The sequence below is a fragment of the Dendrobium catenatum genome, unplaced genomic scaffold, assembly GCF_001605985.2.
Source record: "Dendrobium catenatum unplaced genomic scaffold, ASM160598v2 fragScaff_scaffold_488, whole genome shotgun sequence".
NCBI classification, from domain to species: Eukaryota; Viridiplantae; Streptophyta; class Magnoliopsida; order Asparagales; family Orchidaceae; genus Dendrobium; species Dendrobium catenatum.
The window spans coordinates 1,709,676-1,724,736 of NW_021318950.1; the positions used below are offsets into that span (position 1 = coordinate 1,709,676).

At 36.1% G+C, this 15,061-nt stretch overlaps 1 protein-coding gene and 1 pseudogene across 3 annotated transcripts; one reads left to right on the forward strand and one right to left on the reverse strand.

Moving 5' to 3' along the window:
* The first annotated feature begins 1,394 nt into the window (after positions 1–1,394).
* Positions 1,395–10,730, forward strand: LOC110106474 (transmembrane protein 184C). 3 transcript variants are annotated; one of them, XM_020836402.2, is made up of 5 exons: positions 1,395–1,609; positions 8,219–8,498; positions 8,578–8,700; positions 9,003–9,293; positions 10,228–10,730. In XM_020836402.2, the coding sequence occupies exons 2-5, from the start codon at positions 8,223–8,225 to the stop codon at positions 10,435–10,437; spliced, it is 900 nt and encodes a 299-aa protein (XP_020692061.1). In that variant the 5' UTR covers positions 1,395–1,609; positions 8,219–8,222; the 3' UTR covers positions 10,438–10,730. The 3 variants fall into 3 exon arrangements, with proteins under 3 accessions (XP_020692061.1, XP_020692059.1, XP_020692058.1); XM_020836400.2 differs by having other exon boundaries at positions 1,398–1,609; positions 8,200–8,498; XM_020836399.2 differs by lacking the exon at positions 1,395–1,609 and adding an exon at positions 1,910–1,965 and having other exon boundaries at positions 8,200–8,498.
* Positions 1,972–8,193, reverse strand: LOC110106473 (annotated as a pseudogene).
* Positions 10,731–15,061: the final 4,331 nt, after the last annotated feature.

The window sequence follows — 15,061 nt, forward strand, 5'->3', positions numbered from 1 at the left end:
TCCTGGTGTGCAAAGAAACAGACCATAACAGCCCGCTCCTCCACAGAAGCGGAGTACCGGGCCATTGCCACAGCCACCACAGAGGTTCTTTGGCTCCGCCAACTTCTTCAAGAACTCGATATACTTCAGCCGCAACCTACCATGATCTACTGTGACAACACTTCGGCAATTTCCCTAGCCAACAACCCGGTTTACCATGCTAGAACGAAGCATATTCTCCATCAAACTTCTTAATAAATGTATGGCTTCCATAGTCGACCTACCCGGCATGAATCCAAATTGATTTTGAGAAACATTAGTATCACGCCGCAACCTATGCTCCATTACTCGCTCCCATAGTTTTAAAGTATGACACATTAACTTAATACCTCTATAATTCGCACAATCTTGTGCATCACCTTTATTCTTAAAAATAGGAATTAACATACTCATTCTCCACTCATCTGGCATCTTTTTAGTCTTCAAAATAGTATTAAAAAGTTTAGTAAGCCATGAAATTCCTTCATCTCCTAAGCATTTCCACACCTCTATTGGGATATCATCAGGTCCAACAGCTTTTCCACCCTTCATTTTCTTTAAAGCCTCTCTAACTTCAGTTTTACTAATACGCCGATAAAAATAGAATTCTTTATTTTCATTTAGGGTGCTAAGGTCACTACAGTCAATCTTATTAAGGTGGTAAAAAAAAAAATTATAGGGAAGGGCAAAAATGCTTAGAATTGACAAAATTAGAGCAAAAAATTTTAAAATATTCCTTCTAAATATTTTTTTTTAAAATTTTTTGATGGTGGGCAAATGCCCAACCTAAAGTAAAGAGGGATCCGCCCATATTTGAGACGACTTTCTTACTAAATTTAAAGTAAAATTTTGTACTGAAAAGTAAAATGCTGCTTCAGATGAAGCCTTATTTTTTATAAAAAAATCAAAGCTACAAAAGATGATAAAATAAAATAAAAAAGTCATTATTTAACTATATTTTTACATAGCAGTGCTCAAATGATCAAAACTAAAATGGACAAAAATACCCTGCCGACAGGCAGATGCGAACTAATTAAGGGTCCTCGTGGTTTACGTGGTGTCCAACCTCCACGCTCCACGTGCAGCCATGCATATTTATCATAAAAAAAATCCAACGCCGGCTAAGTATTCCTATTTCTCAATCTCGGCCAAACGTGTGTGTTGCGTTGTGTACGTGGGAGTCACACGAATCTGCCGACACGGGTAAATAACAAACACATAAACCCGGTCCGAACCACGGCGGCGAACCCCACGGCCCAACCAATTCATTTTATAGGTTTCAATTTCTTCCAGAAGCATCGAATTGCCAGTTGTTTGTTAGACTTCAGATATAGCAATTGTCATCATCTATGACTTATTGATGCCCTCATTTCTGCTACATTTTTACATTAGAAAAGAAAGCTGGCTTTTCTTAACCAAGAAGGGTAGAATTGTAAATTGGGCCGGGCCGGAAGCGGAGATCTTTGTATATTCTGCGCAATAGCTTTTTGAGCTTTGACCGGCGTTCGTAGCTTTGCTAGTGTGATCGGCGTTTTTACTACTTGGGAAGATCTTGAGGGATCTTTTTTGTTTTTTAACTTTTGTTGTCTGTGTAAGTATTTCTGATCAATGTGGTAATCTTTGATTATGGAGATTGAGTTCGTTTTGGCTTTGTTGATTACTTGGCGAAAATCGAGTTCATTTCTCGTAATTTTTACCTTCTGTTTTGTTATACTTCCTGTTGGCTACTTCTTCTGATTTATGGTTTCTGTTTTTTGGGGTGTAATTTTGTTTGGTTCATGAGCTGTATTTCTGATTTTGCTTTAGTCGATTATTAAGATTAGGCGTCGTTCTAATTTTTTCAAGGAGCTTTGCCCAATAAATTGATTTGCTATCCGTATGTGGGAGATTTTGATCCAGTTGCATATGGGATGCGCGATTATGAAAGATTCGAGTTGTTAAGAAATGGTAAGAACGAGAATTTCTGCATCTTATACATGTTTTAGAAAATCTCATACACTGGCTTAATCATTTCTAAGTTTGGTGTAGTTCTTCTATGAAGCTTGTGAAGTTATACCGTCGTAATCTCATTGACCTTTGTTAGTAAGATGAATCTTGAGCTCAAGACTTTTATGACTTGTTAATGATGGAGGTTGTAAGGGCATGGATGCTCACTAGACACTTGCTGTGAAGTGAGTGCAAAAAGTCAATCCTTCAGCGTCAACATGATCTAGTATGTTGAGCCAAGTAAACACAAAAGAGATCAATGAAACACATACGTAAAGTGGCTTTAAGATTGTTAAGATAAGTGAGCGTATTGAGTTTAGTTCCACATCGAGTATATGTTAGGCGTGAAAAAATCTAGTGGCTGTCTACGGTTGGAAGTAGGTTTGTTAGAGGTCTATCTTTGGTACGGCTTTGGTTTACAAACCAACAAAAATTTACATAGTTTGGCTTCAAGCAAGCCTACCTCAATGAGAGAAGAAAGAGGATTAGATCGACTTGAAACATAAAAGCCACAAGCATTGTGCACAAAATAGAGCAGTACTTAAGCCCTTCCCAAGTTGCAAGCATACTCACCATCCAATAATGGTGAAGCCTAAAGAAAGCCTTAAATACAAAATGTTTCTCTCTCATCAAGATACCACATCAAAATGAAGTCAAGTAGAATCTTGCCTAATGTTGCTTGTCAATTCTAAAATCTTACAATTGCCATATTTAGAGTACATCCAAATAGACAAATGTTCTTCTTTATACACTCCATGGATATATGCACCGCTCAAATCCAAAGCTTCCTAGAGGAGATGGCCTCTAACATGTTGATACGCCTTGCTTTCAAAAACAACCAATGAATAGGAGAAATTCAACATAAAAATATTTTTTATAACAAAAGCAAGATACAATAGTCCTCTTTCTAGATGAGGACCTTCTCTCCCAAACCCTAGACGCTGCCAGGATCTCTCACAAAAATAAAACTACAACACTCAACAAAATATGCATAAACCTAAAATAAACCCTACAATGGACTTAAATAAGCTTCCTCCCTCCCTCCCTCCAAAACCAGCCTCCTTCCTAATATGTTTCCCTCCTTAATTTGAAATATAATTCAATTAGGAAAGGTTTCAATGAGGAAAGGATTTCCTAATTGATTTTCTCCTAAATAATTTAGGAAACATTCCTAAACAATTAAATATAATTTAGGAACCTTCCTAAATATTATAAACATAATTAAAAAACATTCTTAAACAATTCCCCCTTAATTAGGAATCTTCTAAATATCTTCTCCTGGGCCCCACAAGGTGAGTCCTACACAGTACTCCCTCCCAATGAGTCACCTTATCCTCTAGGTGTAAGAAAGGGAATTGTCTCATAATCATCTGTTTTAACAACAAAATCTGCTTCCTGTCAATAACCAGTTAACACATGATCCAATTCTATATCCTTCATTATCTGCTTGTGCTTCACTCTAGAGGATATACCATCTTTCAATAATTTAACATTTTTGTCAATGCCTTCACTTTTTATCCACTTGCTATAGCCATCCTAGTCATTAACTATTTTTTTTCCACTCAAAGCCATAAAGGTTAAAAAGAAATGGCACAAAAAACCAAATGACAACAAGGAGTCACATGGATGTAGTGAGAAGCATAAAGATTGTTGAATTAGTAGTTGCAAATCCATAGATCTGATAAACAATTAGTGGTAGCATAAGTTTCATACCCTTTGTAAAATGACTTTTAGAGTACTTGTAGTTCTTTGCAATTTTTACATGTCGCCCAATGAATCCTCGTTCACTAGCTCTATATTTTGCTCTGCCATATAGGATTTTCCGCTCAAAGTAATGGGATTTTGTTCCAATCTAGAATGTAAAGAACACTAAGTACAATTGAAGTTGCATGATGATTATGTCGCCTAATACAGTTATGGATTCCCTTTTCAGCCCAATCTCCATAATCATGGATAAGGCCATCAATAGACTAAGTTGGATGGTAGATTGAGATGCCATAACAACCTTCATAGGATTGTTTCCTCTCATCGGTGTCTGCTTCATAATGACATACTCAAGCCCACTTAATGATAAGTAAGGCTTGCCATAGAGGAAAAGGTGGATTATGATAACAACCATAATTGAGCTGACATAGAATCCTACAGCTGTGAAGCAGTCAGAAAGCATGCGGAAGAAGTCAAATTGGTGGCCCAAGTGATAGATATCTCTGCTAAGTATTTGTTCTCGATTGCTATTGGCAACCTTTGCTTCAAACAGGGAGATTTGGTTGAGTCCAGCATCATGACCCTTCCCAACTGGAATATACTCATGGTGTGTGATATTTCCTTGCCTTAATGTTAAGTTGAATCCTACAAAGATATTCTCACTTAGGTTGATTCCACGAGAAGCCTTGCTTTTGTCAATCTAATGATGTGAAAAATCCTATCAAATACATCTGGATGCCTGTATTAGAAACTTGTTTCTTGGTTTAACATGAACCATTCCAAAGATGAAATACTTCATGTAAATATGTGCCCACATACACCAAGAATGGTTGGTGGGCGCAATCCATGGTCTTCATTGAATTCCTCTAAAAGATTCCTCATTTTCAGAGTCTCTTACCAATAGTTATTCTGGTTCATATTAATTGCCTAAAGAGCCTCCCCTCTGGTAAAGACAACAACATGGTTTTGATGTTCTGGCTCACCTTCACCAATCTTTGTTGCTCCAGGTAATTTGATGCAGTTGATTTTTCTGATCAACTCCATCAGCTTGGCTTTGCGAGTCTATTTCCTTGCCCTCTTCATTCACATCTTTCCTTTTATGGATTTGTTTATCCTCGGAAGAAGCTTTTGTATCACTTATTGAACTCTTACTCTTCTTTTCCTCAATTATTTACATCTTCAACTTTTTTACCCTGGGATTGTCACCAACCCAACAACTTCTTCCTCCTCATGTGTAGCGGTTGTCATGATCCCTCCATGTTTCCCTCTTATATCGAGGGTGGGACTCCCACCTTTTTTCCATCTGCCTCACATGACTCGATCCCCATGGCTCAGCCTGTCTTCCTCCTCTGAACGTTCACTCTCCTTGCTCAAAAAGCCTCCCATAGCAGTCAACCATGCCACCACCTCCACAATAAAACTCTCTTCTTGTTGTCCCCACATCCAAAAACCCTATCTCCCCCATTCTCGCAGCTCTACGAGGTGGCTCTTGATGAAATAAGCTATTTTTGCTGAATACTTCCCGTTCGATCTCTTTCCTTTTAGATTCGACCAAGGGAATCCCAATTAAATCTTGATTAGGGCCAGTAATTGGAACCATGGGTGGTATTTTGGATCGCATCTAAATGAGCTTTCCCATCATCTCCTCCAAAATTTTCTTTTCATTTGGTTCAACCTTATGAATTGCTGGTGAAGCTATCGACTGCATCTCGATCATTTTCTTCATCATATCTTCTAAATTCCTAAACCTTCCTTCTATCGCTGAAATATGTTCATTCATCAATCTCATATACGCTCGTATTTGCCTTACTTCCCTTTTCAACTTTTCTTCCAATGTCTCAACTCTTCTTCTGACCATCGATACTTGGATCAAGGCTTTAATAGCAAAAATTGGCAACTTTGACGTGAATCTGGCCTTCAAACAGCAAAATTCAGCAAACAAAGGAAAACTCAATAGAAATCAGCAAGGAAAGCTTGATGTTTAGGTCCAGGACATCATTCTGATATCAATTTGATACGCCTTGGTATCAAAAGCAACAAATGAACAAGAGAAATTCAGCACAAAACATATTTTTTTATCACTGGGAAATCAAATAGCAAAAGCAAGATATAATAGTCCTCTTTTGAGAGGAGTACCTTCTCTCTCAAATCCTAGATGCCGTTAGGATCCCTCATAGAAAGAAAACTACAACACTCAAAATAAAATCTGCATATACCTAATATAAACCCTACTATGGACTTAAATAAGCTTCCTCCCTCCCTCCAAAATCAGCCTTCCTAATATGTTTCCCTCCTTAATTTTAAAAATAATTCAATTAGGAAATGTTTCAATGATGAAAGAAATTCAATTAGGAAAGGTTTTCTTAATTTACTTTCTCCTAATATAATTTAGGAAACCTTCATAAACAATTAAACATGATTTATGAAACATTCATAAACAATTAAACTTAATTTAGGAAACTTTCCTAAACAATTAAATATTTCTTAAATAGTATAAACATAATTTAAGAAATATTTCTAAACAATTAAACATGATTTAGGAAACTTTCCTAAACAATATAAACATACTTAGAAAACTTTCCTAAACAATTCTCCGTTAATTAGTAACCTTATAAATATCTTCCCCTCGGCCCCACAAGTTGAGTCCCCTTGGTGTATCACATGCAACTGAGGAATCTTGATCCTATACATACACTACTCAAATCCTGACAAGTTGTACACTAGTGCAATTCCCTTTTGTATTCTTGTTCATACTTGACTTGTGATCCCAAACATACAATACTATATATGATTTCTTATACACTGATTTTTGTGATGTTTTATGTAATCTTAAAACTTTTATCTTAATATGAATATTGTAAGTATTGAAAGTTTTGTGTAATTTTTTTTTTATCTAGTGTGCAGGTTATTATATCAAAAACAGAAGAAAGGGTATTATTGTAACTACCCTCTGAAGCTGTAATCTTAATCTTATTTGCTGTAACTTAGCTGATGGGTTGTGGTTTTTTTGATATTTACAAGGCATTAATGAGGGAGTTGTGATTGGATGAAGTTTCTTGAGATTGATGAAAGAAAGGCTTATAAACAGAGGCTTATTGATTGCATCTCATTAGTTGAATTGAGAGCAAGGAGAGAGAGGAAGATAGATTGATTAAGCTGGGAAGTGTTATGAAAATAAACAGCAAGAGAATGCCACATGTACTGTTGGAGATAGAGACCTCGGAATGGTTGGATGTACATCTATCTAGATCATATCCCTTGGATTAGCTTTCCAAACATTATATAAAAGCTGACCTTAGGTCTTGAAAGGGGTATTATATTTCATTAAGTTGATGAGAAGTACCTGAGGTTGTTGAAAACTTTGTATTAAGAGTTGAGTAGTGAGGTACATCATGACTCTTTTGACATGAGTCTAATCTTAATTTGTGAATAATAGAAGATTGTGGGAAACATTGTAATTGGGCAAAAATAGGATTTCAAGTGATCATGTTAGTGGGCGATGGGGTTTTATGAAAAACTTGAGACTTTCGACCTATTTCGTTGGGGTTTAGTTAGGCTTTAAGCTCATCCAAATAGCTTAAAAGTAGCACTCATAAGCTTGTGAAATTTCGGCTTGGCTTTTTCCTTAAGTGGGGAGCTAAGAAAAATTTAAGTTGGTTGGGATTGGGCTTAGCTATGTAACAATTTAGCTTTTTTGTGATCTCCTCTTGCAGGCACCACTTATAACTTCTACCATCCTGCCAATTAAAAGTTTGCCTCATGAGAACTCATTTATGTATTTATACTCTCTACCCCTATTTATTGATCTCACGACCACCATCAATTAAACTTCACTGCAATGGCCATTGCTTACTCCATTCCTTTCTCCCATCTTATCACCTTGTATGCGAACTTGATCGCCCTTTCTTGTATCCTCATCCTTCTCCTCTGCGCAACTTTAAGCATGCTCAACGCTTTCCACAATGCTAATATCAAATAATTTTTGCTAAAATTTATAATTTTGGCATATGGAAAATTTTAATATACTCATTGATATTTCTGTCACTTAATTTAGGACAATTTTATTTTTGGTTTGATCGGTTTTAAAAAGCAAATTATCGAAACAATAAAAAGAAAAAAATAAAAATTTTAACTAATAATTGAATTGATACTTAAACAATCGAATCAAATCAAAATTCTATTTTTTGGTTTGTTTTAACTAAATAATGCACACCCGTAATTTTATGTGAATCTAGGTGTTGAAAATTGAAATCTTGTTGTTGCAGATTCTATATTGGATTATCTACTTGATTTTGAGCTTTTTTGGCCCCCAAATTTTCCTTTCAAAGCGAAGCTGCACCAATTTAGTATTTGCAAAATTCCTTGATTCAGAGAATGCATAAAAAAATGGGCTTGATCAAATAGGAATTTTAACGATTTCAACAAAACTGTATTTTGAATCCTTTATGAAAGTAGCTTTTTATGATCACTCTAATGCTGATGCCTTTATAGATTGCCTGCTGCCATCTAGAATCATGTTTCCAGGAATGGATTTGACCACGATGGACCCAGCAACTCTCACTCTGCTTGGAGCAGCTTGTTGCGTGATGCTGACAATGCATTTCACCGTACAGCTACTGTCACAGCATCTATTTTATTGGAAGAACCCCAAGGAACAGAAGGCTATTATCGTCATAATACTCATGGCTCCTCTGTATGCTATTGATTCCTTTGTTGGTTTGCTCGATATCCAGGGAAGTAAAGCTTTCTTCACATTCTTGGACTCGGTTAAGGAATGTTATGAAGCATTGGTAAGTACATATTGTTTGCTAAGCTATGCAGGATGCTTAACTTTGTGAATTTATTATATTTTTGTTATGAAATTTGCAGGTGATTGCAAAATTCTTGGCATTGATGTATAGTTACCTCAATATCTCTATCAGTAAGAACATAGTGCCCGATGAAATTAAAGGAAGAGAGATACATCACTCATTTCCCGTTTCACTTTTCATGGTATGCCTTAGACTTAGGCTCGTTTGAGACGACTTTCTTACTGCTTCTTAAAGCAGCTTTCTAGTACAAATATTAAAACTTTTGTACTAAAAAACTGCTTTAAAAAGTAGTAAGAAAGCTGTCCCAAACGAAGCCTATTGAGATGGCTTTCTTTCTGCTTCTTAAAACGACTTTTAATACAAAGGTTAAAAATTTTGTACTAAAAAGCCGCTTTAAGAAACAGTAATGCTTCTTAAAACAGTTTTCTAGTAAAAAATTAAACTGAAATAGAGCTTTATTTCTGTTTTTTTCTGGAAATACAGCCGCCAAAGGTGAAGCTAGATCATAGCACGCTGAAGCTTCTGAAGTCCTGGACATGGCAATTTGTGGTGATTAGGCCAGTCTTGTCCATTTTGATGATTTTATTTGAGCTAATTGGTGTTTATCCCAGCTGGCTTAGTTGGACGTTCACCATCATATTGAATATCTCTGTTTCAATGGCGCTATATGCTCTTGTGCTCTTTTACCATGTGTTTGCGAAGGAGTTAGCACCTCACAAACCTCTGGCGAAGTTCCTGTGCATCAAAGGAATTGTTTTCTTCAGTTTTTGGCAGGTAAATTCTCATTTTATTGTTTATTTTCTCGTAGCCAGTTTTGGGTAGATTTATTTTCAGTCTTAAACTCTGGATTTACAAAAAGAATGTTTGTCTACTCAAATTTCTAAAAATTTATAATTTTCCGATGACAATAGGCTCAACCTACTGATTCATCTCTCTTTATGTTTTCAATATCAGTCGATTTTGAACGATTAATCTCATGTTATATATTTTTGTTTTTATTCTTTATTGACATGCCTAAACCATTAAAAAGAAGGGAAATTTACATACATACCACTTTATATCATCCTATTTACATATCTGACATCAAAAATTTTAATATTACATACATCCACCCTATAATATTTTAATATAAAATATATGGTACTCATATTTTCCACCACTCATTATTTCATTTCTACCACTCATATTTGATATGAAAATAAACTATGGTGATATGCATGTAATATTAAAGTTTTAGGTGTTAACTATGTAAATAGAATAGTATATGGTGATACATATGCAAATCTCCCTAAAAAGAAATGAGGAATTTACATGCATACCACTTTATACCATCTTATTTATATATCTATCACCTAAAATTTTAATATTACATACATACCACCCTATTTTATTTTAGTATCAAATATGTCACTCATATTTCATTCCTATCACCCATATATTTCAATTCTATCACTCATATTTGATATGAAAGTAAACTATGAGTGGTATGTATGTGATATTAAAGTTTTAGATGTTAGATATGTAAATAGAATAGTATATGATGGTATGTATGTAAATCTTCAAAAAGAAATTATTATAGTTTTATTATCTCTCCCTTGAATTTTTTATTTATTTTACTCTTATTTTCTGTTTGGCGCCTTATCAGAGTTAAAAATGTCAACCTGTTCCCTTGAAAGAAAACTAAACCTTCTTTATTTATTTATTTTAGGGGCTAGTACTTGATGCCTTAGTTTCTGCGGGAGTTATCAAATCCCATCATATCTGGTTGGATGTAGAGCATATTCAGGAAGCCATACAGAATATTTTGATAATTCTTGAGATGGTAGTCTTCTCAGTGATCCAACAATATGCATTCAATGTTGTTCCATACACTGGCGTCGATTCCGGAAAGACCAAGAAAGATAAGAAGAATGAGTAATCCTTCAACAAAATTATCCTTCCTGGTTCCACTTTTCGCAACTTTCAACAATAAAATAACATTACAAGCTATACAACAAGCTTTGTTTTCCACTATTTCTGTTGAGAGAGAGAGAGAGAGAGAGAGGGCGATTATTCATGTAGGCTTGTAGTAAATGGAGCTTATATTGGCTTGTGAAAATGGCCTTTGTAGTCATTATTGAAGCCTCTGCCATTATAGTTTGAGCAGAGCTTGTAATGTTAGATGTTATTTGAATTTCAATATTGCTTAGTTTAATGCTTGCTTTATCTTCATGAATTTTCTTTAATAGTTCGTTTCTAGTTATGTTAGATGCTATAGAATGATCAGGGCCTACTATGTTTACTTCTTGTTTTTATGTTTCCCACTTTAGTCTTTCCATATGATTTGTTTGTTAGGAATCGTACCGAAGCTTTCAATGACTGAAATCTAAAACTATAGGGTTCAGAACTTGAAGAAATCTTTACGTGCGGAGTCGGGATGTAGCTCACATTCGGACTCCAATAGAATCAAGTCACATGATTTTTAATTGGAGTCCAAATGCATCCGGACTCTGCACATAATAATTTCTCCATAAGCTGATAAATAAAACGTAGCTGGGATGGCATGATGCTCTACATTATACTAGCTCAAGATAAACTTATTATGCTCGCAAAACAAATGTAGATCTAAGTATATTTTACTCGCATATTACTATGTATTTTTTTGTTATGGATGTATATTTGTTTGATTGTCCTACTATGTTTTCAAGCAAAGTATAAATAGTGCAGCCCATGTATATGAATGAAATTAAAGTATCATAGGTGAAACATCATGGAGCTATGTGACTATTAGCTGACATAGAGTGAGAAATTCTTCATATTTAAGTTGCTATCGTCTCATCAAGACCTTTGCAGAAGATGATATAGAATCATCATACACATCATAAGACTATGGAAAAACTCATTACAGACATATAAACATGTATGCATTGGCTGGGAGTTCTCTCCTTATTGCAGGAACATTAATTGAAATGACTTTTTTGTTGCTTCTTAAAACAATTTTTAGTATAAAAATTTTAATTTTTGTACTAAATTTTTTAAAAAATAATAATAAAAAAATTGTCCCAAACTAAGCCTAAATTTGATTAACTGCTAATAATTTTACTCTTGTGCTCACCACACAAAAAATGAGGCTATTAATGATCATCATTATCATTAGTCATTGATACATCGTCAAAAAATTATCTTGATCGGGCACGAATCTCGATGCAGAATGGAGTTGAAAACTTCTAAAATTAATTCGGAAGCCATCTCAACTTCGATTTCAACAAACTTATAGTCAAACTGAGCGTCTCGGAAATACGAATCCAACGACGCCAAATTCGACTCAATCCGAGCCCAAATCGAAGACTCGAAGTGCTGTTGGAAGGTTCGAATCACAATTTGAGTTACCAAACGATCTTGGATTTTAACGAGCTTATATTCGAATCGAACGGCTCGATGAGACGAATCCAACGAGCCCAAGATCACCGAATTCCGACATCACTAAGGCCTTCAAATGTTTGACGAACGGTGCACGATCGTAGGATTCAATATCGGCCGTCCATTCGACCACTCCCTATTCGCCCCTGATCTCAGGCCTATTTACGAGCTATGTCACTCCAGAAAAACTATAAATAGAGCCCTCATTCTTCACAAAGGGGGATCCAAGCAAGAGAAGGAAGAGGAGAAGGAAGAGAAGGAAGAAGCTCCTCCTCGACCACCGTCAGAACCTCGCCGGACCACCGCCGGAACCTCGTTGGACCACCGCCGGAGCCTCGCCGGACCACCGCCGGAGCTTCGCCGCACCACCACCGGAGGATCATTCATTATTCAGTTTGCACTCATACTCCATAATTTGGGTATTTATAGTTTATATCCGCTTTTTTGGCTTACCTAGTGCAACTAATTGGACATATTTAACCATTGATCATTATAACTATGTTAACATCATTTACTCGCCCCCTAATAATGATTTTGCCCTCAAGTTTAAGCTTCCTTAATGTTAGAGAGTTTGCTATTTTGCATGTTTTACATTTCTTGCAACTTGTATAGTTTTGATGATTCCAAATATTATTGTTTTATGTGTAGTTATCTCCTAACACTTTTTTGAAGATTTATTTTTTGCTCTTGTTGTGTACTAACATTTCGCGGGAAAATCGAACTCCAAACTACGAAAACTTCAAATCAAATTCAGCATTGCAATCCTTTTGTAAATTGAAGCCTTTAATTGTTTCTTTGAATGAGAGGGAGTGATGTAATTGAGTGAATAACACACACACACACACACTTAAGGAGATCTTACAAATTTGTACTGATCGTACTGGACGAACCTAGTTCGTACGGGACGATCAAGTCAGTTATCTCTACTAAGAGCAATGAAACGAACAGGAACTGAAGAAAATTTTTTCTAAGTCTTGATCGTCTAGGACGAAGACAATTCGTCCCAGGATGAATTGCCCTCTGGAGAAATCTCGTTCAGGATGAAGTGTATTCGTGCCAGGACGAGTTGCTCTCTGAACAAATTTCGTCCAGGACGAAGGGAACCAACTATGGCAAATTTCTGGCAACGTTCTAACAGGTTTTGGAACTGACTTTGATATAACTTTTCATCCCAGGACGAAATTTAGTTTCGCACTGATTCACAAATGGTTCGTACGAGACAGTTTTTTGCACAGTTCGGTACGGACTATCCACTGTGCAGAAAAACTTTGAAATTAGCCTTTTTTTGGACTGTTTTTTCTTGTCCTTTCTTATATAAGGAGTGCTAGAAACTATTTACAAAATTGCCTTTGGAGTTGTTTTCTCTTGGAGTGATCATTGAGTGGTGAGTGTTTGGGAGAGTTGTATGAGTGAAGAGTGAGAGATCAAAGTGAGGGGTTTGTGAGGGATCACAAGGTTAAAGTGAAGATCTCTTTGTTTCCTTCAAGTTTCTGCCCAATCTCCTCTAAAGGCTTCTCAAGTGAAGTTTCAACAACATCGGTCCGGTTCTCTGCCTACACTTGGAGAGTGTAAAAGGACGACAAAGTATATCTTTGGCAGTCATTGTGTCTTCGTTCTTTTGGAGAAAACTTGAAAAGGAAAAGAGAGGAAAGGGTGTAGTTTTGAGAGGGAGAAGATCCTTGGAGGGGATTTTAAGGGAGTGTGGAGGGGATATTCACACGGTTGTCCGGCGAACTTGCACCTCAGTTACCATCGGATTCAAGGGTCGTCTTGAGGGAAGTTTGGGAAGAAGAAGATCTCTTTGGTGTCAAAGGACCCGGCTCCTCCGCCGCGACCGGGGAAGGGAAAGTGATTTCGTACAGGCTTCTCCGCCTTGCTGGTGGGGGCAAAAGGAGAGTCACTTTTGTGGTTATTAGTTGTAATAACTCGAGGATGCCTCCGGGGAAGTGGACGTTAGGTCAAGGTATTTGGACCGAACCATTATAAATTTGATGTGTTGTTGTTTCTTATTTTTCTTCCGTATTTAATTTTAATTGGAAGTTTTTTTGTTTACTCTAGTTGAAAAGTTTATTTTTTAAAACTTTAATTTAACTTGCATTAATAATTAAAATGTTTTCTAAAAAATCCAAGAGTATAAGTAAAATTTTAAATTACCAATTCACCCCCCCCCCCTTTTGGTTAGCCTCGGGACAATAGCTTAGGTCTAACAATCTAATTAATAGTGAACAAGTTCAACACTTAATTCCTCTATTAACTATATATTTAAAAAATGTCCTTGCACTGTCATGATCTATATTTAACATAATCTTAAACATTAGGCTTAATAATGTTTAATAGGAGGGCTAAAGAATTGAAGAATGTTTTGCTTGAAAAAAAAAAAAAAATTTGTTTAAACGCGTTCATTAATAGTAGTATAGTACCATAATGCCAACCATCTATATGTTAGTTTGGAACATTAATCAAGTTTCAGCATAAACAAAGAGGGAAGACTATCTTAATGTCCTAAAACAAAGATAGCGAAGTTGTGATTTTCTATTTCAAGGGGGGCTATAAAGTAGGTAGAGGTTGTGATTTGCAATGATCTCTTTGCAATTTATGAGTCTTATATTATATCTAGATATATATATATATATATATTTCATCTGTGGATTGCCTTTGATCATGAAGAGTATATTCAAATATTTTAAACAATGCCTCCAGTAAAATATGCCCTTAATAATTTAATATGAGGTTGCAGGCTAGAATATACGCGGCGATAGAGTTTGAATTTATACGTTCCTAGCTTTGCACATGATATCCAGCTCACACACAGAAAACAAAGATCTTTTTACATGGGAAAACCCTTGAAAGGGGAAAAACCACGAGGCCCTAGCCCAGTTGAAAAATGATTTCACTAGAATTTGAGTCGGTTACAAGAGGCTAACTCGCCTCCAAGGTGATTAGATTACAAATAATAACTTGTTCAATAGAGGTCTGGGTGTCATGTGTATGGTCTGGCCAGAACTTCGGGCTTTGATGATGATTTTAGTGAAGGCAAGGGCTTCTGGCGAAGGTGAGGGCCTTTGGCAAAGGTGAGGGCCTCAGTTTTGAAGGTGAGATCGTTGCCTCAGGTTGGTTTGGTTTGCGGCGAAAAGCTCGGTGGT